This window comes from Motacilla alba, chromosome Z, assembly GCF_015832195.1.
Source record: "Motacilla alba alba isolate MOTALB_02 chromosome Z, Motacilla_alba_V1.0_pri, whole genome shotgun sequence".
Classification (NCBI taxonomy): Eukaryota; Metazoa; Chordata; class Aves; order Passeriformes; family Motacillidae; genus Motacilla; species Motacilla alba.
The window spans coordinates 25,925,607-25,950,845 of record NC_052046.1 but is presented as its reverse complement, the minus strand read 5'-3'; the positions used below and the strand labels follow the sequence as shown (position 1 = coordinate 25,950,845).

General features: G+C 34.6%; 1 protein-coding gene across 14 annotated transcripts in view; it reads right to left on the bottom strand.

Annotated features, from left to right (window-relative positions):
• The window catches only part of ADGRV1 (adhesion G protein-coupled receptor V1), a 245,452-nt gene that overhangs the window by 199,748 nt on the left and 20,465 nt on the right, over positions 1-25,239 (bottom strand). For 12 of the 14 annotated variants that reach the window (XR_005255429.1, XM_038125098.1, XM_038125089.1 and 9 more), the window contains 14 exons: positions 23,951-24,221; positions 22,806-23,135; positions 19,302-19,478; positions 18,117-18,340; positions 10,614-10,646; positions 9,388-9,514; positions 9,111-9,296; positions 8,268-8,448; positions 7,554-7,717; positions 6,787-6,910; positions 6,147-6,413; positions 4,602-4,728; positions 2,212-2,429; positions 410-1,153 (listed from right to left, as the gene is read on the bottom strand). Coding sequence is in view for 13 of the 14 variants with exons in the window: in XM_038125098.1 (XP_037981026.1) it covers positions 410-1,153; positions 2,212-2,429; positions 4,602-4,728; positions 6,147-6,413; positions 6,787-6,910; positions 7,554-7,717; positions 8,268-8,448; positions 9,111-9,296; positions 9,388-9,514; positions 10,614-10,646; positions 18,117-18,340; positions 19,302-19,478; positions 22,806-23,135; positions 23,951-24,221 (3,173 nt within the window). In the remaining variant the exon portion in view is untranslated. The remainder of the gene's footprint in view (positions 1-409; positions 1,154-2,211; positions 2,430-4,601; positions 4,729-6,146; positions 6,414-6,786; positions 6,911-7,553; positions 7,718-8,267; positions 8,449-9,110; positions 9,297-9,387; positions 9,515-10,613; positions 10,647-18,116; positions 18,341-19,301; positions 19,479-22,805; positions 23,136-23,950; positions 24,222-25,239) is intronic. The other 2 variants (XM_038125091.1, XM_038125092.1) reach the window with 1 other exon arrangement.

The following is a 25,239-nucleotide window of genomic DNA, read 5'->3' as shown; positions in this document are numbered from 1 at the left end:
ATCAAAAATATTATTGCATTTTCTTTCAGAAATCAAGAGAAAAAAATCTTTCTTAGCCCCAGTACTGTAAATCTAATCCAAATCTTAATTGTAAATATATATAACTATATGTAGAGTTATATATCTATAAGCCTACATGTAGAAATAGAATTATTAATTACTATTTTAAAATTATTTATTATACAAATTCAAGCTCCCTTACAGTTCTGATGCTTTTTGAAAATTTCCTAACTCTTACTTCCATTTATATGGTTTTTGAAAACCCCTAGAATCTTCTATGAATTGCTTTTAACTAACTAATCAGATATAATAATTTCATAACCTTGCATACATCTTTCAAGGAGCTAGACTCTTCCATATTTTGCAGAACTTCACATATGTAGAAATATAATACAACCTATTGCCTCACCATTAGCAATTGCTTCTCCTTTAAGGCTCTTAATTCCTCCTAGAACTGGAATTCCATCCATGTAAAATTCAATTATACTTTCATCCAGAGTAATCAGAATGTGAACCCAAGTACTTTTATCCAGATATTTCAGGACGGCTGCTTTAGCTATGTATGTCACATAGGATCCTAATGCTGTATAATGAAGTACTACAGAGACATGAGAATCATTCGTTTGGATTTTCACACCATAGTATAAGGTCCCATTACCATCATCCTTTTCAACTATATAACCATCAGTATTGACATTAGGAATTAACCATGCTGAAAATGTAAAATTAGTTACTGCAGTATTTCCATCGTATGGGTATTCCAGACCAATAATTCCAAATGCATCCTCTTTTCCACTAAAATACAAAGCATCTGTTCCACTGTGATAGCGTCTCATGTGCGGCTGAGATTGCACTGAACTTGGAAATGATCCCAGCAACAAGAAGTCCACCATTGATGGCAATCCAGCTTGAAATGTGCTGGACAGTATTTCCCAACCTAAACGGACAGCACCAAAAGTGCCTTGATGTCTCCAGATGGTGAAGTCTGTAATATAGGAAAGATCATCTTCAGAAAGAACATCTTCTACTATCTCTCTGTCCTGACTCTCTGGATCTATAACGAAGACTCCAAAAGGGTCATCATTGAAAGGGATCATCACAGTTACAGCAAGGCTTGTGTCAGACAACTGCCCACCAGGACCAGGAGACCCACCTATATAATGGAAGTTAAGAGTAAAAGTTACTGATCTGAAAAAAGTTACTAAGCATTTTAAAATGCTTAAACAAACTATCTTTTTAAATATGCCTAAATCTTCTTTAAAGTTTCTCTGAACTCATAAAAATTTCTCCAAATTTAAGATTAACATAAATTAACTGTATTGGTTTTAAACCACTATAGAGAACATTTTCATAGCAAACAAGTAATGTTATTTTTCAATTGCAGAATATAACTGTCTTTCAGTTAAAACATGATTTGCTCAGATTTCCTGAATTAGTAATGAGATAGGTTGCTCTTGTTTCATTTGAAAAATATGGGGTCAAATTCATTTCTCATTGTACTCCAAGATTTACACAAATATGAAGTGGCAACATTTGGTTCATTGCCTCCAAATTAGCAGAGACTACCCTGCAAAATCAGTAACTAGTTGTGTGTTAAAATTGCTCCTAAGTCTTGCCATTAGTCACCTACTTCTCCACAGTATGAAGATCATGGTATGACTGTAGAGCCTCCATGCACCACTAAGTAGGAAATCTTCTGTACATGCATATGGATTTCACTTTCAGAAATGTCAACATATTTTCAGTTGTAACTCGTCACAGAAGACCATAAACAGTACTGAGGTGGAAGGAGTCCAGCAGATTTGGAACTCTACTCAGTAGCAGGCCTGTAGCAGTTGTAATTTAAGTGATATGAAGTGGTAACTATTTGTATTTTAGAAAAATTTCTAGAAAAAAGCAAACCTACCAGCCAATCTCCATTATGGTAGATATGCATAACCTTTTATACCTTCATTTTGTCAGCTCTACAAAAAGCTCTACATTCGTGAAATCACTAAAAGGCATCTTTTTAAAAGGCCTGATTCCAAAACTGTGTTCACATATCTAAATTAAAGAAAAAAATTAAAAACAAAACCTAAAATGTCACCAGAAAAGTACAGAATGACATAGGTATCAAAGCAAAGCTCTTTGCAGGATTGTTTTCTTTTTGATTGATTAAATACAATTATTTTTTACCAGATAGGAAGGAAATGGTTATATGGAAGACAGTACCTGAAACATTCACCAATTTTAAAATGTAAAATTCATTGAATTCAGGAATTTTATCTGAAACAGCACAGAGCACTATCTGCTTTGATCCTTCACCATCCATGAAGAACACAGTTCCATGGGTTTCATAGAACTCTTGTCCTGGCTTCAGTGTAGAGTCATTATGAAACAGCTGCCAGGTTAATGAGACATTCCCATAGTGTCCTCTATGTCTCAAAATCCTGTTCAGAGATATAGAAAGAGTCAATATCCTGGCAGGTATATCATTGTTCTCCATTAACAATGGAAAACATAGACTAATCGTCCTTACTGTGGAATATAACATGCATTGTTCTAAATAACCAAAAATACCAAAGAGAACCATGAACAATAAAACAATCACCTTAGATGGCTTGCAATTTCACAATATAACTCTTCATCGAGGTATACCACAGATGTCTTGAAAAGAAAGTAATCAATGAAGGTACATGCAAAATAGCACTGTTTAGATGAACATCAGTTTGTCTTGCACTTGCGCTTTAATAATAAAAATGAATGTATAATTCAGCAAATTAGCATTAAAATTGGTGTTAACTGGCCACTCTTAGAGAAGAACGAGAAGGCATTTAACTACAAGTATTTTTTTCCTTTAACTATTAAGGTGCCTTAACGTTTTTTGTATTGCTATTTAATTTCAGTTATACAGTAGGTCCTTCACAAATCTGATTTTTCCATATTAAGAACTGAATAAATACAAAAAAAAAAGCTTTTATTTGTTTGCATAGCTATTTAGTAACATAATTTCACTATTTTCCAAAATAAATTATAAATAAAAACTGAAGAGCTGAACTAAACACTAAGAAGTTCCTTTATTAACAAAATACGTTTGCACATAAAAAGAACATTTCTGTTTGTGTGGCAAAAAGCAAAAAAAAAAAAAAACCTGTTTAAAGCATTATTGTACAAGTCTGAATAATTAATTCAGTAAAGTAGTCTAGGAACAGAAACACAATAGGTTTTTACTGCTTCCGAAGGTTTCCTTCTGTTTTTATTAAGCAGGGCATTCTATTCCAGCAGTGTAGCACTGTTGCAGTAACTCCAGTTACTCTCTTAAAAGCTCAGTGCTGCCATAGGTGTTATCACTGATTAGATTATAAACTAGTCTGACCCTTCTTTTATGTACTAAACAAAAGTCAAATCCTTTTGGGGGTATGGAAGAGACAGTTTCCTAGTAAATATATTTTATCAATAAGGACTTAGCAAGGTAAGATGTTGGTGACCTTGGAATCATGTGCTTCCATAAAGCACCTGAAAACAAATGTGTTCAGTTCAAATCATCACCCTTCACACCATCAACTTAAAATTAAAAATTATTAAGGACCAAAAAATCCCTATAGAGCAGCATAAAAAAACCAACCACAGAATATATATTTAATATACTCCTTTAACAAAGATTTTAATTTTCAGATGTGTAACACAAGCATAAAGATCTAACTCACAGTCATAGGCATCTATTTCAAGGCCTTAAAACAAACAATCAAATCAAATAAAAACATATAAAAGATAATTGAACAATTGTGGAAAAACCTCTTCTTAAACTGTGCACACTGTCAGATTTATTATGAACCTATATTTCTTATACCCTGTAAAAAATTTTCTCATTGAAAATCAGTATTTCTGTCAACTTACAACCACATTCTCACTTTAGGAACATAAAAAGGTCAGATGACATGAAACTTAATTTCTTAACCCTTCCTTTTCCTGAATACATCCCAGCAGCTACAAGTCAGACTAGGGAAAAATATATTCACCCTAGAAGAAAGGCACATCTGGACTTTGAGTATGGCTCCTATCTGCAATTTACAGATAGAAGAAAAAAAGACTAACAGAAAGAATACAGTAAAATAGGTTTTTGCAGGGTTTCAAAGATTTCAAAGCAGGGTGCAAAATGAAATTAACAACCACATAGTTGTATTTAGCTGTATTTTGAAAAGACTTTTTTACTTCTCTGTTGGTCCAGGTTATATTCTGCTCATTCATCTTGATCCTTCTGAATCTACACTCTCATGAAAATATAATTAAAACCCATACGCTGTAATCTTATTTGTGTGAAGATCTAAAAAAGCCCCCTGTACTGCAAACATACTTGTTTATATTTTAACAGGAATTCTGTAAACATTTTAATATGCACAGTCTACTTGATAATATAAGAGTTGGTGTTTGATGTTTTGTTGATCCTGAATTTGTTTGCAAATAATTTAATCCAAAATTTGGTGAAGTTAGTTTTCTGATAAATTGTAGCAATGCAAAAAATAGGATTAGATCAAAGTACTATCCATAAATTAACACACACATCAAGATATACGTACATGTATTCAAAAGAGGGGCAACAATATTATTTAAAAGTTACTTACAAAAAAGAATTACTTTTTCCTTCTTCCACTGACTTCTCTAGAGGTTCTAAGGAGAAAATTCCATTAGGATCATCATTTGCTTCAATAATAACTGTAGCCACTCCAGCATTAAAGATAACAGTATCCCCTAAAAAGAGGGTGAATAATTTTATCAAAACTGCAATCAGAAATGGAGCTAACTCTAAAACTGAATGTATTTTCTTCTCACACCAACAGTTTTCATGCAAAGAAAGAAACAAGCAGTGATAAAATAATCAGGGCAAAATAATATTTGAGATATTTAGTAACAGGCAAATCAGAGTAAAAAAATTTAAACAGCGTCTACGGCAAGGATAAAGAATGTAGATTTGAAGAAAAAAATGTGACATGACCAGATATGATGCAATCCTGGGAAGAAAGGATTGCATGAGAGGCAGTACTTCATGTTCGATCAAGTGGTCAATTCAGAAGAAAAATATATGTATTCAGAGATCCAATCTCTCCTTTTGATCTATGTCAGAAATATTGCACTTTAACTAAATACAAGACAACAACATTCTCTAAGAGATTAGTCATACCCATATCACAGCCTATCTGAAAGGAAAAAAATACAAGATACCTGTTAAGTAAGGTGGAAATTAGCAGGATTTCTTTGTATTTATTAGCAGAGTAGGGATATTTCAACACTTCTTTATGTCCACAAAGGTACATTATGTTTCCATCCCCATCCTAGTTTTCACCCTTCTCAAAAGCACTAGATTTGTTTTTATTCTTATTTTATTTAAAACCTGTTTATGGTTTTAACTTCATATACCTCTATTTGTATTTTGTCAGAGGTATAACAGTCCAACAAAATTTTCAAAAGGGATGTAATGATCAAGGCCAATATATACAACAGATCATAAAAAGAAAAATAATAATTGCTTTTTTCTCCCCCTTCGGGAATTCATCTAGAAATATCCTGTATTTTGCCCATTCTGGCAGGAATATGTGAAAGGAGGAAAGCCATCACATTTTTTCTATAGAATGGTAAAAGAAGATACCAACAGGTCCTGAACAAAGTTGGTAAAGTAGAAAGAGAGCACTGGAGAGAAAATTTAAGAAGGGCGAAGTATGGCTTTGTCCAATAATTTCCATGAAGCCGGTGCTCTCTAAGAGAGCTGAGTATCAGACTGAATTCTAGCTGGCCTCAGGAAACACACGAACTACCTTATACTCAGATATATGAGAAAAATTACTTATTTCTTATATTTAACTTATATTTTCTTATTGATGAGTCAAAATCCCATCTAGTTTGGAGCATTTTGAGCATTTGGAAAGAGATTTCAACTAAAGTTATTTTTGCAGGACAGTTTCAGCTTTATAATTTAATTTTTGTTTTCGACTAAACAGTTCAAGATCAAAATCCAAACACACTGTACTGAAATTTTATAGAAATGTTGATGCAAACCTTATTCATATAATGCCTGGCATTTATATATTGCTTTATTATAAGAACAAACAGGTAAAAATTAGAGAAAAAAGCAAAGGAGAGTTACTAAATATACATTAAATCCTTGCTTTTACCTGTTGAATTCAAAAGGAAGATATAAAATACTTCATCAGTTTCAGGGGTATCATCATCATTAATATACACAGATAAGGTCTGCTCTCTTTCTCCAACCTCGAACAGAATTAAATTCTGCTTTTCACTGGGAACAAAGTCTCCCTCTTCAGCTGTTGCATCTCCATTAACAGTAATATACTGAACAGCAACAACAGTATTAGAAGATCCATTCCTTAGGACTGTAAAGTTTGCAACACTCCCTTCTGTAATGCTCACTGTCAGAGGTTCTGAAAAGATACAAGCAACAAATTCAAGTTCAAGTCTGAGCTTCTTTCATGCGGCTTATTCACCTAATCCCCTGTAAGGAAAGAGAAGGCACATGTAGTTAAGGAAGGGAAATACTTGCAGATAGAAGAGAATATTATTGTCCTTAGCCACCTAACCAATCCAAGAGCCATCAACAAGAATAATGACATAAAATGAGAAAAAATTCTTAAGTTAAAAAAAAAAAAAAAAGCAAATGCAATACAACAAAAACAAAAAAGTATGCCTTATAACACTAGCTACACTAGGATTAAGATTTTTCAATAACCTGGTCTTTCAATAAAATCTGTATGGGGTAGAATATGAATTAAAAATTTAAAACCAGTAATATCTAACCTGCAAAATAAATGGGATCATCATTCCTTGTAATTTGTAAAAATGCACTGGTTATATTGCCCAGTCTTGCTCCACCAGTGGCATTGAATAATCTGATTATGAATACCTCCATCTCTTCAGGTACCTGAATGACAAAATATTAGGAAATTAATTTGTTGCATATGAAACAATGAAGAAATTAGGATGAACAGTTGAGGAGGTTAACAAAACAGGGTTCCTGCATGTTGCTGTTTATTTCTGGATTCACAAGTGTGTTAAGAGGGAAGAAAAATGACAGTTCATAGACTCACAAAAAAAATCATCAATCAAAAATCTTTTTAAATAAATCCCCTCATCTTTACTATTATACAGATGATCCAAAACTTATCCTGCAGTTTCTTGATGCTGATAGAACTTATTTTACAGCTATATTTTATTTATTTATTCCTTTCTTACTAATTATTCTCATTCTTTCTCATCTCACTTCAAATATATCAGCATTAAAATATAAGATTAGAATTCTTGCTATCAAAACAAGTGGTTTACTTATTATTATAATTTAACCACATGACTATTGACACATTCTAACGTTTTTGTTTACAGATATGCACAATGTCTCAAATTCTCTCATGATTTGCTTAAGTAAACTCACTTTTATCCAAGTATTTTGATTTTTCTCAAAAAAACCCCCAGTTTCTTAAAAAAGAGAGGTTCTTCTTAAATTTCAATGTTTCAGCAATTCCTCTTTGCTCCACATATTTTCACAAAAACACTGTAAATATTATTACCTCATCTGGTAGAGAGTAAATCGTGATGTTTTTTGAAAACTCCAGATTATCAAAGAATATAGTCCCTTGTTCTGGATAGATGTCATTGGTACATGCTGGGTCAACAATCCAGGACACACTAACACTGCCATAGTTTCCTTGGTTTCTTACAAGTCTGTAAGAGGCTACAAAATGTAAATATGTACAGTCAGTGTGCATCTCCAGAAAAACAACTCAAAATGAGAAAGGTCAGCAACATTGAAACAAACAAAAAGGAAATGAAACAGTAAGTAAATCCACTTCTTGCAAAACTAATATGCCCTACACAAAAAGCCACATAATAATAGACCATTACAGCAGCAAAGATCTGTATCAACTCTATCAATACAATAGAGATAGATAAATTGAAGTCACACATATGAAAATTTAGCTCATTCTTCTCTCACATAGTACCTCATGCTCATCAAGCAGAACTACTACCACCAGGCTGTTCCTTGCAAATAAATAAATTCTCTGTCCCTTCTGTTAGGTATGTTCTCAAGCTATATTTTAACTGGATTGATCCCTAATGCCTTTCAAGGGCCATCCTCCTCTGCACTAATCTCCACTGCTCATCATACTGTACGCCCCTGGAAACCCCTGAGGCAGGCATTGTCCTACAAAGGTTAAGTAGGGAAAAGTAGCCTTGCAGAAGCAGACAGCAGAGAAAGCAGTTACTCTAATAAAAAGAATTACCAGCATAGATGATTTCTCCTTTACTTTCCTTTATTGTTACTGATAGTTCATCAGGTAGAAACTGAATGACACCATGTGGATCATCATTCTTCAGAATGGTTATATTTACCCTTGTGGCATTTCCCAGTTTGCCTGACATTTCACTGTAGCCACTGAGCACAACAGCATATGCCTCATCCAGCTGGAAGAGGGAAACTCAGTCAGAATAAAAAGATTTATTCAGCAGAAAAAGAGGACAATTTCAACAAAAGAAAATTACACACATTTTCTACATGTGCAATGGTTTTCTACATCTTTGTCATCTGTAACAGTGGAGGTAAATATTTTAAAAACACTGACATTAAGCTAATTTAAAAGAAATTTGTTGTCTTGCATTATTAATATAATGCAACTTTGGACTTCAAATATTTCTTGAAAAAACACTCACAGAAGATGCACCATGGAACACTAAAACATGCGTCTTTGCATCTATACAGCAAATATTACTGTAGACCGGGGAGCACTGAGTTCAGTTAGCAGGTATTTACTAAAAAAGGGACAAAAAGAAAGTACAGCCCTCAATTAAACAGTGGTATTCTATAGTACAGAATGTCATGGGTGCCAAAAGCCCAGATGGATGAGAAGTTAAGTTTCAATTTACAAGGAAAAAAAATCCACTGAGGTCTATTAAAGCCAAAGATACCTTCTAGTAATCCAGGCATCCCTGGTTTGGAGACTGGGAATACACTCCACAGAAAAGCATTGCATACTCATTCTGCTACCATATATTTTCTTATATTTTAATAAGTGACAAACTGTTATGCTGTGAACACAATTTGGAGAAAGGAAAATTTTCATTTCTACCTCTGGAATCCCATCCATCCTTGTCAAAAGAGTAATTATGATCTCTCTTTCACCAGGCTTAAATTCCAGAATTCCTGTGCTTCCATAAAACTCATTATTGTCCCTTGGCTCTACAGTGTATCGCAGAAACTGCCTGACAAGGCTCCCTCTGCTGCGAACAATCTGCAGTTCAACAGAATCCCCCTCCTGTAAAAAAAAACAAAATCCAGCATTTTACTTGCATTCTGCTAAGATTTACTTTTCCATAACGATTCAGAAAAGTTATTCAGATAGCTACCTTGATACTGTAGGGACCTCTGGAAGAGGGAGAAAATTCAAACACTCCTCCAGGATCATCATTTTCCAAAATAGTGATCTCACAAGTAGTAAACCCATATTTTAGTATTTGATTTTCCACACTGACTCTGGGAGAGGAAAAAAGTCATGTTTTTTTGAGTGATGGTTCTTTTAGTAAGTAAATACGTATCTATGTGAAGGACATCAGAATCCTGAATAATTTTATTATTAAATTGTGAAAACAATTACCTAAAAAGAATATAATAAATTAGGAAAGACATATCAGAGTGTTCCATTCACTTGCAGAAAACCCAACCTTTGTTCCTGAGATACCTTTGCTTCCTGATTATTTTTACAGCTTATAGTTCTGGGGCTTTTTAGTTGCACATGCCCACAATACAAAGAAAAAGAAATAAAATCATACACTAAAAATTTAAAATCACGTTTAGTATTCCTTTTTATTTGGATCAAAACATAAATAGTGATCCAAAATCACTTAAACAAAGAGAGCTTGTATTTCTTGCATTCATTTCATCAGATATAAACTTTCAATTACATTGTTTTAAGTACATTTCATTAAAAATGCAAGAAAAACTACTGCTGAAAGATGCATAAAGGATGCACCGTCAGACTGATGATTTTGATATAGCCTATTAAAGGTTGGTTTATGAATTCAGATTCATCTTCCATGTTTTCTGGAAGAAAATTTCAATGAACAAACAGGAAATATCTATTTTAAATGACAATATGTCATATTTATTGCATATTAAAAAAATATCCCAGCAGACATATTGTGTTAACTTGTGTTAAAACTTGTGTTAACATAAACTAAACCTATGTCATTCTAAAAAAAAAAGATAACTGCTCAACAGAAAACTTCTTTACAGTTCTAGTCCACTCAGGCATTTAAGTGGGAAAAATTGTATTTCTGGCAGTTCAAGACAATGGATCCATATTGCAATCAAGTGCAGGTATCAAACACTGAGTCATGCATTAGTAATTTTCATTATTCACAAATCCTAAATAAAGCTTCATGCCAGAAACCCATGTCATTTAATTAACCCATGCCAAATTAAAAAACAAAAGATAACCAAGCATTGTCTGAAGAGAAGCAGAAGACATGATTCCTGAGAGGAAAAGAAGTTATTGACAGATTCTGTTCAAACTAATCACTCACAAAACAAAGCATTGATTCATTGAAGACAAACCACAGTTCACTGCACTTACCCAAAGTACACGACAAACCTTTCTGTCTCTACCCTGTTAACAGAAAAAGAAAGAAGGAAAGAAGAATAGAGGGAAAGAAAAGGGGTGAGGGAATGAATGAAAGTGCTAGTTCCTGGAATTTTGATAGTACCAGTCTCAGACAATAATAAAAACAAGAGCACCACAAAGTTTTCTTTTCCCTTTCCAAACACATCATGTTCCTTTTATGGGAACCTCCTTCCTTGGCATTTTCCTGTTGACAAATCCTAGCAAGTGGACAACCCTCACTGGTGAGAAATGACCCCATGATCAATTCAGGATGTCGAGGTCCATTCATGGTATGCCCTACCCAGCCCTCCTCCAGTAGTTCTTTCAATGCCAACCTCTGTGTCTGGTCACAATTGCACCAGCAGCCCACATTTATAACCTCATGCAAAAAAAAAATACATATAATCAACATGCCTCCATTTTGTGTTATTCCATCAATCTGACATAGTAATGATAAAAACAGGTAAGTACATTGGGAGCTATAACACATACATGTCAAAGACTATTCTAGAAAAAAAAAATCACATAAAACTTCATTTCTGACAATTTTTTAGATTAATCAGATTATCAGAATAAAATACCAACAAAAAAACCCACCACCCCCCCAAAAAAACCCAAGGAAAAAAGAGAATTAGGAAAATAAGCACATATGAAAAAACTATCACATCAATTCAGATGAAAGGAAATTATTCTACAATAACAAGTATGCCATTTTATGAAAGTATGTATAGATTATTTTCTTAACCTAAAATAAATATATAGTTTATATTAAACCTGGATCTACCATTAAAATTGTATCAACAGATAAACAAAGCATTTGTAAAGTGAAATTTTGAATTCAAAAATATTTCCATTTCAGAATTCAGTAGACATAAGAGTTTGCTCAAAAGTTTGAAGTAATAAAGCAAATACATTTGCAGTTCTATTCTTTCAAATAGGAGATCTGATTTAATAGAATTTTCTTAGTTATTTCAAATGAGGCTACATTTTAAATATTATATATGAAGACATTCTCCTTTTCTTCAGAAATGTATGCAAGTTTTCCAAAATCATCAAGCATTAATACCATTTAAAAAGTCAAGGTGAAAATTTCAGAGGTAAAATTTATGTTAAGTGTTCATTATATTGCTCTTAATGCTAAAATTTATTTATATCACTAAGCTGTTGGTAATATATTTCGCAACAGAGAATACAAATGAACCATTATATCACGTGAGTTTTTGGTACATTATGTACAAGCTTAAGTGATTAAGACACAATTATCAAAAAGTTAAAGGGCATGCCAGATACAGCATCTCCTTCATCTTCATTAAGTCAGACTGCATGAATCTAAACACAGCTCAGATGAAAAAGGGCCTGTTAACTGAGGACTAGTGCTAGAATCTAGTATCATGTTGTAGTGCACAATGGCAGCTCTAAGGGAATCCAAGGGGTATCTGAAATTAAACAGTCCCAAGGTACCACGAGGAGGTACCTTGAGTATCTCCAGGTATACTTTGAAAGTATTTAGAAGACTGGCAATACTTACTACCTTTTAACAGTCATAGTGTGAATCAGACCAGAATCTCAAGAACTTGGAAGATAGAAAGCAACTAATCAGATTCAGCTAATCCAAAAACAACTGCTAAAAATGCCATTATCTTGGATTTTTCTCCAGACAAGTTTTCAAAACTAGGGTCACTTGACCGGCTGACTGATTGATGGATCTGACTGTGTTTTCCCTGCATGACTGGCTAGATTGCTATCAGTGCTCTAATACATTAAATGTTGATTGATATTCAAAAACAGCAGACAGTGGTTGGGCACTGGAAAAGGCTCCCCAGAGTAGCAATAACAACCCCAAGCCTGATACAGTTCAAGAAATTTTTGGACAACACCCTCAGGCCCACTGTGTGATTCTTGGGACATCCTATGCACGCCCAGGAGCTGGATTTGATGATACTGATAGGTTCCTTCCAATTTTGCTTATTCTGTGATTCCATGATAAAACAACCTATGCAAAACAGAATAGAAGCCACGAAGCATAGGCTTCCAACTCAGATCTGCCATTACATGAGCAATGAACACAACAGGATCCCTTGTGTCTACATTCTGGGGTACTCTTATACCAGGATCCATCAAGTGACGTCCTGGCTCAGCCTTGGATTTTTCTTCTTGCTGTGGACCTGCCTGGCAATCACTGAGCTATGCCTGATGCTGGTCACCATCATTCAAACTTGTCCCTGACTTAATCAGCCCTACCACCACGACCTTACCTTAAGCTCTGGATTGAAGGCTGCCCCCACTTCCCATATGAAAAATCTCATCTGAAAAGACTGGTCATCACAGAAGTTCTTTCTTTAAAAATACCTTAATTATTACTTAGAAATAACTACAGATAAATTAGGACAACTAAGAGAAGCTTCAAAATGTTATCTCACTGTTTTAAAATGCATAGTATTATAAATAACAGAAAGATTTTTGACTGAGTTTAAAATAACAAGACAATTATTAAACAAATACTACTGAAAATAAAATAATGATTAAGAGATGTGTTTTAATTTGGTAACTTTGAACCAAGAACTCTAATTCTGAAGAAAGTGAATGTTTTGAAAAGCCCGTGAGAAACAGAATTGCATCTGTGAATTTGTATTAGTGTTACTCTGAAAAACACACTTCTCTAAAATCTTTCTCTTCTTTCAGGTATCTCAGAAAAGGTGCATTTAAACTGCCTATGGAATGTTACTCAAATTGTATCCTAAATTTGTATTCTCTACTTAATTTTTTTCAGAATTATCTACTGACTTAATTAGTGACCTAGCTTTAAAGAATAGTATTCGAGGAGGATTGGCCACATTAAAAATTCCACAGTGTTTCTTACCAGAGAGAACACCTTCTCTCCAGATTTAATCCATAATTTATTTGATTTTGGAAGCCATTTTAACTTATGTTATTCACAGCAGAAGATATATGGTGTTACTACTTTGAAAAGTAATGAAAGCTAGGACTAGGTGTCCAGTAACTCATAAAAACATTCTACTATTAGTTTCAAATAACTTTTTCCCAATCACAACAAGATTAGGCCAAAGCCTTGAAGTAAAAGCCAACATTTTACAATGAAAGACTTAATTCTTATAGCATCATCATTTATTTCTTCATGGAAAAATTACTTAAGAAAGATAAATACAGTTTTGAAACAGGCACTAAGCACAGGAAATCCCCAAGTTAGAAAAATACTGCAATCTCCATTAAACAACTTTTCCCATGCCCTAAATTAAGGCATATGGACAGTGCTTTAAATGGGCCTTCCATGATTTGCAAACTTTTTTATCATTAAGTAGTCTCTTAAACACAAAAAAGCCTTGATTAAATTTGGAATTTTTTTTTTAAGTGTAAATGAAAAATATAGGTTTGACTCAAGTGCTGGGTTCAGTTTTGGGCCCTGCAACTCAACAACCATGAACTTGTATTATTGTTACTCTTAAAAACATACTTCTCTAAAAAACTTTCTCTTCTATCCAATATCTCAAAAAGTGTCCTCTTCCACTGGGCTACTCTTCAGCCACTCTTCCACAGCCTGTAGCTCTGTATGATGCTATGTGGACCTATGTGGAGAATCTGAGACTTGATCTTGTTGAATCTCAAGCTATTGGTGCTGGCCAATCAACCCAGTCTGTCCAGGTCCCTCTGCAGAGCCCTCCTACCTTCCAGCAGATCAACAGTCCCACAGAACTTGGTGTTATTCACAAATTTACTAAGGGTAAATCCCCTCATTCAAATCATCAATAAAGATATTAAACAGTTCTGGGCCTAACACTGATCCCTGAGGGACCCCGCCAGTGTCTGACTGTCAACTGGATGCAGCTCCATTCACCACCTCCAGCCACCCAGTCAGTTCTTAACCCACAGAAGCAAGCACCTGCCCCAGCCATGGGATGCCAGCTCTTCAAGGCAAATGCTGTGGGACACAGTAACTTTGCTGAAATTAAGACAGACAACATCCATAGCCTTGCCCCAATCCCTCAAGCATGTCAGCTGATCATAAAAGGAGATCAGATTGATCAGGCAGGACCTGCCCCTCTGGCTGGGTCTGATGCCCCAGCCATCCTATAGATGTCGTACGACCCCACTCAAGATGATCAGTTCCATAACCTTGCCGGCACCAAGGTCAGGCTGACTGGCCTGTAGTTCCCCAGATCCTCCTTCCAGCCCTCTTTGTGAACAAGAATCACACAGGCCACCCTCCAATTTTTTGTGACCTCCTCAGTTAGCCAAGACTGATGATAAATGATAGAGAGTAGCTTAGACAGCTCTTACAACAACTCCCTCACTACCCTAGGACGGATCCTCTCCAGTCCCATAGACTTGTGATCACCTAAATAGCTCTGCTAATCACTAACTACTTTGTTCTGGATTTCAGGAGGTCTATTCTGCTCTTTGACCTTTTCTACCAGCTCAGGGGACCAGTTGCCCTGAGAATAATTGGTCTCACTGAGGCTGAAGACTGAGGCAAAAAACGTGTTAAGTACCTCAGCCTGTATCACATCACAAAAATCACTAGAACTATAAAATTTTCCACATTACATCAGTTTTGCTTCATTGAACATATGTCACATTTGATACATACGTACACATACATGGATCTGTTCTGGTATCTTATGGGAGTCATGACTAAAAGATTCTGAGTATAAACTATTTAAACACTCAGCTGTTCCTGGATTTTAATTTTCCCAAAATAAAAATAAATTAATTTGTGTATTGTTTTTCCCAGGACCTAAAGTTCAGAGGCTTGCACTCCCAGCTCCACTCATTTAAGAGAACAAACACAATCCATGCGCCATGAGGGTCCTGGTCCTGCAGCTGTGCCAATTGCCAAATTTATAGTGGTGTACCTGCACTGGGGGCATGACAGCTTCCAATAGCCAAAATTCTTGTGCAAAAGTTAAAAAAACTATCAGATTTAGGTCTGTAGGATACAGACCTCTGGTTTTATTTATGCTTAGTTTCAATTCAGGCCCATCAAGATAGGGGCAGGCATCCAAACTGAAGCTGGTCCTAAAGAAAGAAAATATGAAGAAGCTTCAGCAGGCACAGGATTATCTTGCTTCTTTACAGCTCATCTGTCTTCTGGGTAAGCATATTCTTCATGATATATATTGGACTCCATTTTGTGGACAGCATTCATAATTATTTTTAATATCCAGGGCCTACAGATGGTGGCCACAGAGCAAGGAAAGAAAATACTATTTTTAATGGCTTGGAAGGTCTCTTTTGTTATTATGGGTACAATCAAAGCTCCTTTAAAACATAAACTACCTTAACAACATCACTGAGTTATAAATAATACATCCTTGTTAGAACTAATTATCATATTATTTTGCCCATGCTATTTACTAATTGCAATAAATAGAATCCTTGTATTGTATTTCTACATCTATAGTTTTATTAAAGTCCGTCAATACATGGTCTATGTTTCTACTGACTTAATGCAACAGTTTATCAAGCAGTGTAAGCACATGCACAGCAGAATGCATCTTTGTTTTCACAGTAATTCCCTACTGCTGTGAGGTGCTGGCTGCCTGTCTTGGAAACTAAAATCTTCTGTTCATCTTGAAAACACAAACTATGTAGAAGGCAATACCAAAAGCTTACACGCATCACCCTGCCAGTATCATTTGCCCCTGCTTTGAATAGTCATCTCCAGTATTGAAAGGATGATCCTTGCAGGTATTGCATTCTTGTCTTTTACTCAAGTTAAAAGTTGCCAAATTTCACTTGTAGCCTTGAGGGACACTGTCCAGGTTCACTCTCTGACCTTGCCAAGTGTGGGAAAGCTGCTTACTGCTGGTAAAATTTTTACTAGCCACTCCATGATCAATAGAACCTGCTACTCCCACTACACATAGCAAAAGCAGAACAGTAGTTGTGTTTGCTCAGCTGCCAACTCAATCCCCTTTTAGAAATAATTTTCAAGGCATGGGATTACTAGTCAGAATAAGTGGTAGAAAGCTGTAATTACACATACTGCAGAGCTATCCAATACTAAAAAGTTAATCTTTTATGCTGCCCATCCTGCAGAGGAAGTACAGGATGTAGAGGAAGTACATACACTTCCTCTATGTACTTCTATCCTTCCACTTCAGCATTCTATCCTCTTCTATCCTTCCACTTCCTTCTATCTATCCTTCATTCTATCCTTCCACTTCTATCCTCTATCTTTCCACTTCAGCATTTTTGCGACTTTTTCACAACTTCAATCATTACTTCTAATCTTAGTTTCTTTGTTTGTGCCACAGACTCTAATGAACTTTCAGGCAAACCAATTTCATCCACAGGAAGAAAAACAGAGAAGTGCTTGCAATAGTCTCCATTTGTTTTTGTCTTCAACAGGACCATCTTTTCAACACAATGAGTATCCAAGATTAGAATGAATTCATTGTGCACTAGATGCATCCACCTGCCAGCTTTTACAGAAGCAGACCAACCCTGCACTGAGAAAGCATCTTTTCTGTGTGATAGAACAATGCTCAAAAAACAAAGGATCATTGTTAAAAGTTATAAAAGATATAGTGTTAGAAGTTCCTATGAGCTAGTCTGCCCTTCCCATGTACGACAAGGATATTTCTACATAAGTTAAGGACTGTATACATAGTAGATGTTCAATGCAGACATTGCAGCTGACAGACCTCTCTTAGATGTTTCCAGAAAAATAAATGGGAAAAATATACCTTACATTATTAGGAGGTTTTAGCAGAAGTGATAGTATTTCTAAACTATAGATACATCTGAATTTTTTGAAGTAGGACTGAAGAAATAGCCAAGATTCTCCTGATAAATAATAAAACAAAAGGCTCCTGGATATGAAATAATTCAAGTATTCTGAGTAATGTTCACATGCAGATAATATCTTCTGAGGCCTCTTACAGCCTTAATTCTACAATCCTGATGTCACACAGAAGGGAGACCACAACACTGCGCTTCAGGAACACCATTGCTCCCTTTGTAGCTGAGGCATGTGGTAGTAGTCACACTGGCCTATTTTTGAAGCCAGCAGTTGTGATGGAAGTATCTAATTCTGCAACAACATCCTGACTATAAACCTCTTCTAAGAAAAAACACAGTTATGTATTGCTTTCATTACTATTCATTATAGCTTTCCCCATTACCTCACTAAACATTATTTTTCTGAAAGTAAGTGTTATAATCAAGAGCTATAACTAAAGATGAAAGCTAAATCAACTTTTGTAGTAGCATACATTATTTTTAATCAAAATACAAACAAAACTAAGTCATTAGATGATAAGCACAATATAGTTTCTTACATTGATCACGAGTCAAAGAAGACTTCATACACAGTCTAAATCAAGGGTTCAATATTCCTCCAGGCATTTATCAACACAATGGAGGCAACACCTCATAATTAATACTGTGCCTATATTTCATATATAGATTGAGTATAGCAAATGGTACATATGAATAAAGATTAGGCTACAATACCTGTCCAAAGTTAATAACACGGTTTCATTCATTTCAGGTATATCATCAGCTTTAATAGTAATGTTGATTGCAGTATCACTTTGTCCAGATAAGAAAACAACAGAGCCATTAAAAGGACTTATATCATCCTGTGTTACTGCCTTGTGATTAGGACCAGAGGGTCTCAAACTCCAAAACACAGTTGCCTGACCATCAGTCCCATCTCGATGCAATGCAATGGAAACCTGTAAAGCACATGAGTCTGCTGTGACTTGCAAAACTAGATGCAAAAACAATTAACCCTTTGCATATTACTGTTTGAATATGAGCCTCAAAATATTCACCTTCGGCTTTTTACTTATACCTATGTATAAGATCTGAAATCAAAGATTGTTTATCTATGAGGATATATACTGACTCCTATATTTTTAACCATCTAGCCCTTATATACTTAACATATATGTTTATATACTTAGTGGAGGTGGCAGACCATAAACATGACAAATCACTTAGCATTCATAAACACAAAACCCCTTCTATGATGGATTTAACTAATGCCCACCTCATAAAGACAACCTAGGTTTTAAAACAGCAGTTTTATTCTGAGGATGAAAAGCAGTTCTCTGATTCAGGATTTAAAAGGAAGATCTCAGTTAAGACAACTAGGGGGAAAAAGGGAAAATGTAAGAAAAAATATTTTATAGAGGGCTTCTCTGGCTGGCATCCCAGTGTTCAGATGAATGATGATGCTTTTGAAAATGCTTTGAGTACTGAGAAATACAAAAAAGCATTATTTATTAGAAAACAGACCTAGCAAGCCAAACTACATATTCACATGTAAGTCAACAACAAAAAACACAGACACTTTCACAAAATTTGGGAGCAAAATCAATCCTACTCTATAGAGTGTTGTTGCAGCTGATGAAAGAAATTAAACTGTAGCATCTTTTGCTCCATGTGAGCATGAAGATCTAACAAATTCTAGATTCTTATAGAGAAAGAAAAGTTCACCACACTGTTCAGATGACAAACACATTAATCTTGCTGGCAATTTTTTGCCTTTTTGGTTTTTCAAAGCAGGAGAATATTTGAGATAAGATCAGACTTGGAGGATGGATTATTCAAATGCTACGGTGGACATAGCAAACTTTGCTTTCTCCAAATAAGTTTTCCATATTAAGGGACAATATAAAAGTGTTTACTTACCACTGTAGCAGGTGATTCTTCTGGTTCAGAAAGAATAATTGGAAGATTGCTAGTAAAGCCTATTTCTCCATTTGCAATATCTGGAGTAACCCTCAAAGAAATATTTCGAATCTCGCCTAATCTAGGACTCACAGGTGGGACAAGAGGAATTCTATTCAGCAGCTCAACTTTCTCCAACTGTGAGAAAAAGTAAGAAAAACTTGAGAAATAAGAAGTCTGAGTACCAAGCAAAACCTACTCTGACATCTTGGAATAAGTGTCATATGCAAGGAGCAAAACACCGCCAGGATAAATTTCTCCTACCAGCGACATTTCTACTACAAAAATGTGTAAGTAGTTGTGTAAGAAATTAAGTGAATGGTATTGAGCTTCCACAGCAGAATGGTATACCTCTCAGACAAATCATGTACACAACTAAATGTATCTAGAGGGAGAATTAACCTTCTAAACTGGGCAATTGCTTACTAGATATGTGAATTGATCTGCCAGACTGTTGTTTGAACTTCAGGGTTTTTGCCATGCATTGATAAAAATCTCTTGAAGCCACTGGAAACAATAATTTAGACACTCTCATGAAGCCAAAGAATGATTCAATCTTCTTTCCTCTCTCAAAAAAATGTAAACACTTCTCTATTTACAGTAACATTAATATGTTAGAATTACATTCAGAATTGAAAATCAGTACAAGATTCAAAACTGTAGTCTCCTCTTACATTGCCATATTTTTGATGGTTTATTTATATGAAGAAGCAATAGAAAAATGTTTATTCTATTTTTGAATGAAAATACCATTCACTTAGCCCATCAGAACCACTGACAATAGCTTTCCTTGTTTTACTTGTTTTAATATTCCTTTCCAATGTAATTTATAACACTATCAGATTCTGTCTAAACGAATCATAATAACAGATATTTCTATGACTAATTTACATATACTTCTGTAAAAATTTCACTGGTGCATGAACCACCAATGAGAACCACCTTTCAACTCCCATTAGGATGTTTTTGCTTGGAGTTATTAGATGCTGCCATATAAGTTTTAGTGGAGAAGGGCAAAATTACCTTATTTAAATCTAAATAGTTATTATGAATCATCCTCTCAACTGATGAGTTTTAAATCCCTTTGATTCTTAAAACCAATTTATATAAAATACTTGGACGGTATCATATTTTGTTCTGCTGTTATTCAAGTAACACCCAAAAATATTAATGTACATTTTATTTGATGATAGATGGGATTTTTTAAATAAATATTGTAATTAGAAATTGCTTCTCAACCATACAAGCTACTTATTAGGATTCTGAGGAACAGAGAGTGATTATATTTGTTTCTTTGTTTTCTAAGATTTCTTTTAGAATCAGTGCTAATTCTCCAGTTAACACTATGCAGGTGGACCACTGTTGTGGTTGTTATCTCAGTAGAATTTCTGAAATACTACAGAGCTGAAAGAATTCCCTTCATTACTATCTGGATAGTAACTTTGAGATTAAAGTAATAATTAATGAAATACTGTTTTGGTTTTTTTTTAAATTCAGTGTTTCCTCTTAAAGTAAATCAGTCCATGAGGGAAAAAAGAATTCACTGTGAACCAAATAATGCCAAGCAGTTTACTAAATTAGTTAATCTTCCTGTCCATATCAAAAGTAGTCTGCACATCAAACAATAAGTTATTTAATTGAAGATGTCACTGAAGAAGATTAATGTCACATTTTCAGTTCCTCTATCTGTTCTCTTGTTGTGTTTATGCTTCATTTCTTCCTCCATCCCTCCTTCCCTGATTTCTGAGTTGATCCTTTACTGGGCCTAGTACAAACTTTGTAGTCTCACTCTAAACATGTTTTCTGAGACTATAATTTATTCACAATGTAGAAGGATTGTCATAGTGATAAATAGGGGTATTTTTCTTCCTTTTTTAAAGGAATTATTTGTGTTAGACGTTGCATCTGATTCTGTGTACTCAAAGAAAAAGATTTTTATAGTTCATGGAGAAAGCACAGAATATACACCTCGTCTCCCTGGAATCTGCAGTTTGAAAAACCAGGCCAAATGTCTGCATATTGAAGTACTTGTCACAAATCTTGTCCATAGTCCACACTACAACATTATTTGTAATCTATCACCTGAACGGAGCTTGGAATTAGATATTTCAATTCTGCTGTCGATCTTTCAGAACACATGAAGATAAAACACACTAACCTATTCTAACATTTCAGAAACATATTCCCTGCCTAGCTGTGAACATAGAAAGAGTGTGTGCAACTAAAATGATAATGTGATTATATGATTCTGGCACTATTTTTTTTCTCTCTCTTTTTTTTTAATAGAATGTAGGGGGAAGCAGGTAGAGGGAAAAAATCTTTTCAACTAATTAAAACTTTTTAAGTAATTAATCTTTTCAAGTAATTTTTGGTAGACTAGAAATTAAAGAAAAAAAGACCAACTTTTACATATATGATTCCACATCAACATCTCTGTTTGAAAATTTTGAAGATATCTGACTTAAAAGGAAAAGACTGAAAAGAACTGACTTTGAATTTGTGCTTTGGTTGTGCCAAATCACCCCTTTGTCTGTGTATCAGGATTGCTCCCCGGGCTCATGATCCTAGACAGTGGCAATAGCTAATCAGAGGAAATAGAAATTATGCAGTAGTCTCAACTGCAGATGAGAAAATACGTATCAAAATTACTGATTACAACACACAGAATCTTCCATAGCAGCATATCTGACCAATAACTTGCTAACATATATACAAATCTGGTTTTCTCCAGTGAAAAATGAAGGAAAAAAATCATATTGGAAAATAAAAAAAATTTTCTTTAAACATTTTTGTGAAAATTCCATTTTCTTTCAAAATCATAATTTTAGTGTACCTTTCCAGCCAGTCTTACAAGCAATGACACAATCTCCCTTCTTACAATTTAGATAGAGAAAAAAAAACCACCAACCAACCAAACAAACAAAACCCACAAACAAAAACAGAAGATGAAAAAAACCAAAAGACCACATACAGGGAAAACTAGAAGAACTTTCCAATTACCTGGTCAAAGTTGTACACAAATTAAATGTATGTTTGACTATTTTAATTTATATTTCCTTTCTTTAATTTCTAAAATCTGTCATACAATCTGTACTTTAGGAGCCTTAATTTGATTAAATCAAAAGGCAAAGTGTAGACAGAATAACATACCTGAAAAGGTAACTAACTTCTGCAATATTAATACAATTTTGTAAATTTCTTTATTAGTGACTGAATCCTATTACAACAGCGTATTTTTTTAATGATGTATTTAGTAAATAATGATTAGGAATAAAGATCCTTATAGCATATCTGTGGAAGCAATATCTAAATAAAAGAGTTTTCTTGGCTACAGAAATAATTGGTTTTCTTTTATTTTAATCAGGCAGAATAATTTTAATTAAGGTAAAAGGGAAGAAGCCACTACTATTTTATATCCTTTATACTACATGGGCTAAAAAACCACCCAAAAAACAGCTGAGATACCTGTATGACAAAATGAGCTCTATTTTGAAGAAATGCATCATTTCGTATTGGTATATTTATAGTAGCTTGTGCTTTTCCCTCTGGAAAGATGAGAGTACTTCTGCTAGACATATTTAGAATGCCACCTTTTGCTCTCTCAGGATCCAGAGCTCCAGCTGGAATATACAGTGCAGTATAAACCAACTGCACATCTCCAACTGTTCCTCCTTCCCTTGCAAAACTCAAGGATAAAAAGCGTCCCATTGGATTACTTTCAATCTTCTGATTCTCCAAAGGATGGAACTTTATTAGGCCATAAACATCATCACTGTCCTGAATGTAAAACAGAAGCTGCAAAGCAGAAAACAGCATGCTGCATTACTCTGTATCATAGTTTCATGCTTTCACAAAATCATCTCCTGACTGTCACTACACATTTTTCTCCTTAGTGAACTGGCATCAGGAAACAAATAAGATTGACAGCCTCAAACAATTCTTTATACACTAGAAGCATCACACTGACAGTGGCAACTGCCCCACTATGCACCATCACACGTGCAAGAATGAGCTCTGAATAACTGATTTTTTGGTTCAGCAGCCAAAGTGAATAACTTAACAATGTTTTAGATTGTAAAGGATTTCATTTTATTCAGCAAGCTCATACCAACCATTTTCAAGAAAGACAAAGCAGGGATTTGAGTCACAGAACTGTCAGCAAGTCTAGCCACCCTTTATTTAATTGTTCAGAGGTTACAGTCTTAAATACCAAACCATCCCCTTGAAGTTGTTACTCTGTAAAACATTTCAGTAGTCATTAAAACAGCAAATGAACAAGTGAAAATAAACTTCCTGTCTTCTGTTAGAAAGCAGTCACTAGAGACAGCATTTATTCAATGCTATCATTGCACATTGGGAATAATCTCAACTGAATTCTATCACAGTAAAAAGGTCTGGCATTATACACTATATTTAGCCAAATATTTTAGATATGGCTCTATACACTAAGATTATATTAAGGATGCTTGATTTTTATCCAAGACTAAACCCTTTAACCTGATCAGATAATCCATCAATCAATCAACATTATTAAAACTAGTAAAGTCCTTGTTACTCCAAAAACGTTCTCCAAAAGTACCTTCTCCATGAGAATTCTAAACTAAACTTACCTCAGACGGCTCACTGACTTCTGCACCTCCCTGTACTGTATAAGCTAGGAGTTTCAGAAGATAAGGCTCTGCCTCTTCTGGTATATCATCATCAATAATGTTCAGATGAAGTGTCACCAGCATCTCTCCTTGATCAAAACTTATCTCTCCCGCCTCTGGAAGTAGGTCTGCAGTCACAGGTGAAGGGTCACTGCTATTTCGGATTATAACCCAGGAAACAGAAACATTTCCATGTGTTCCACCATTTCTTACAATTGTGATCTCTTCAAACCTATGTTTTCGAATGAAAACAAAAACCCACAAACCATAATTACTACTGGCATGCATGGTTACCAATTCCCTAAAATATTTACACTGCCTATGGGGTATAAATGCTTGTAACTGACATTTGACTCAAGGCTTACAGTTTGTGAAATCATAATACATATGTAAGACTTGAGCATTTACTCATGAACTCTCTGTAAAATCTCAGAAGACACATGTTAGATCTCACTTTGTTTACAGCAAGTAAGATACTCAGAACTGAGTGAAGTCTTGGCATATTTTACATTTGTCTTGCAAAATACAAATCAAATTTAAGAAAACGTTTTGCCTATTCTACATCATGGACAGTTATGAGGCATGAGCATTGAAATTATGATCTTGAATGAACTGTTTGCCTCTGTACTAAAAATATATTCAGTTACTGATATTTAGGATACCAGAAATGTCATGTTGCCTGTATCTGACAAGTGCATGATAAAAAAAAAAATCTGGAAATCATGACTTACATCATGAAAGCAGGATTTATTTCTTTACTGTGTAAAAAAAAATTAAAGATGAATACTCAAGTGCTGGGCCCTACATACCATAAAATATTCTTCCAAAATTTCTCATACTATGATAGTTTGAGGCATTATTTGTTTCTTTGGGGACGAACTACCAGTAATTAGTGGTGGACATTTTTATTGAGGTTATCAATATTGTGTATCAGTCTTCCTATAAAATTTGTACAGAGCTTTGATTTTAATATCTATGTAAAATTACGCATATTTATATTGTTTTTCAGTTTAAGGTAACTATTTTATGGGAAATGCTGAACACTTTCTTTTTCTTTAATCAGAGACTGGCTTTATAGATAGTAAAAACAAATATACACCAAGAGTGGAAGACAGTAATGCATTTTCCACTGAACCTGTGCGTAGCAGTATCACAACTTCACTGGTCCTGCCTCTAGATTAGGAATTTTCACTATTCTGATAATGTGATTGAATACTTATGGCTTATTTACATACAGTTTATAGATCTTA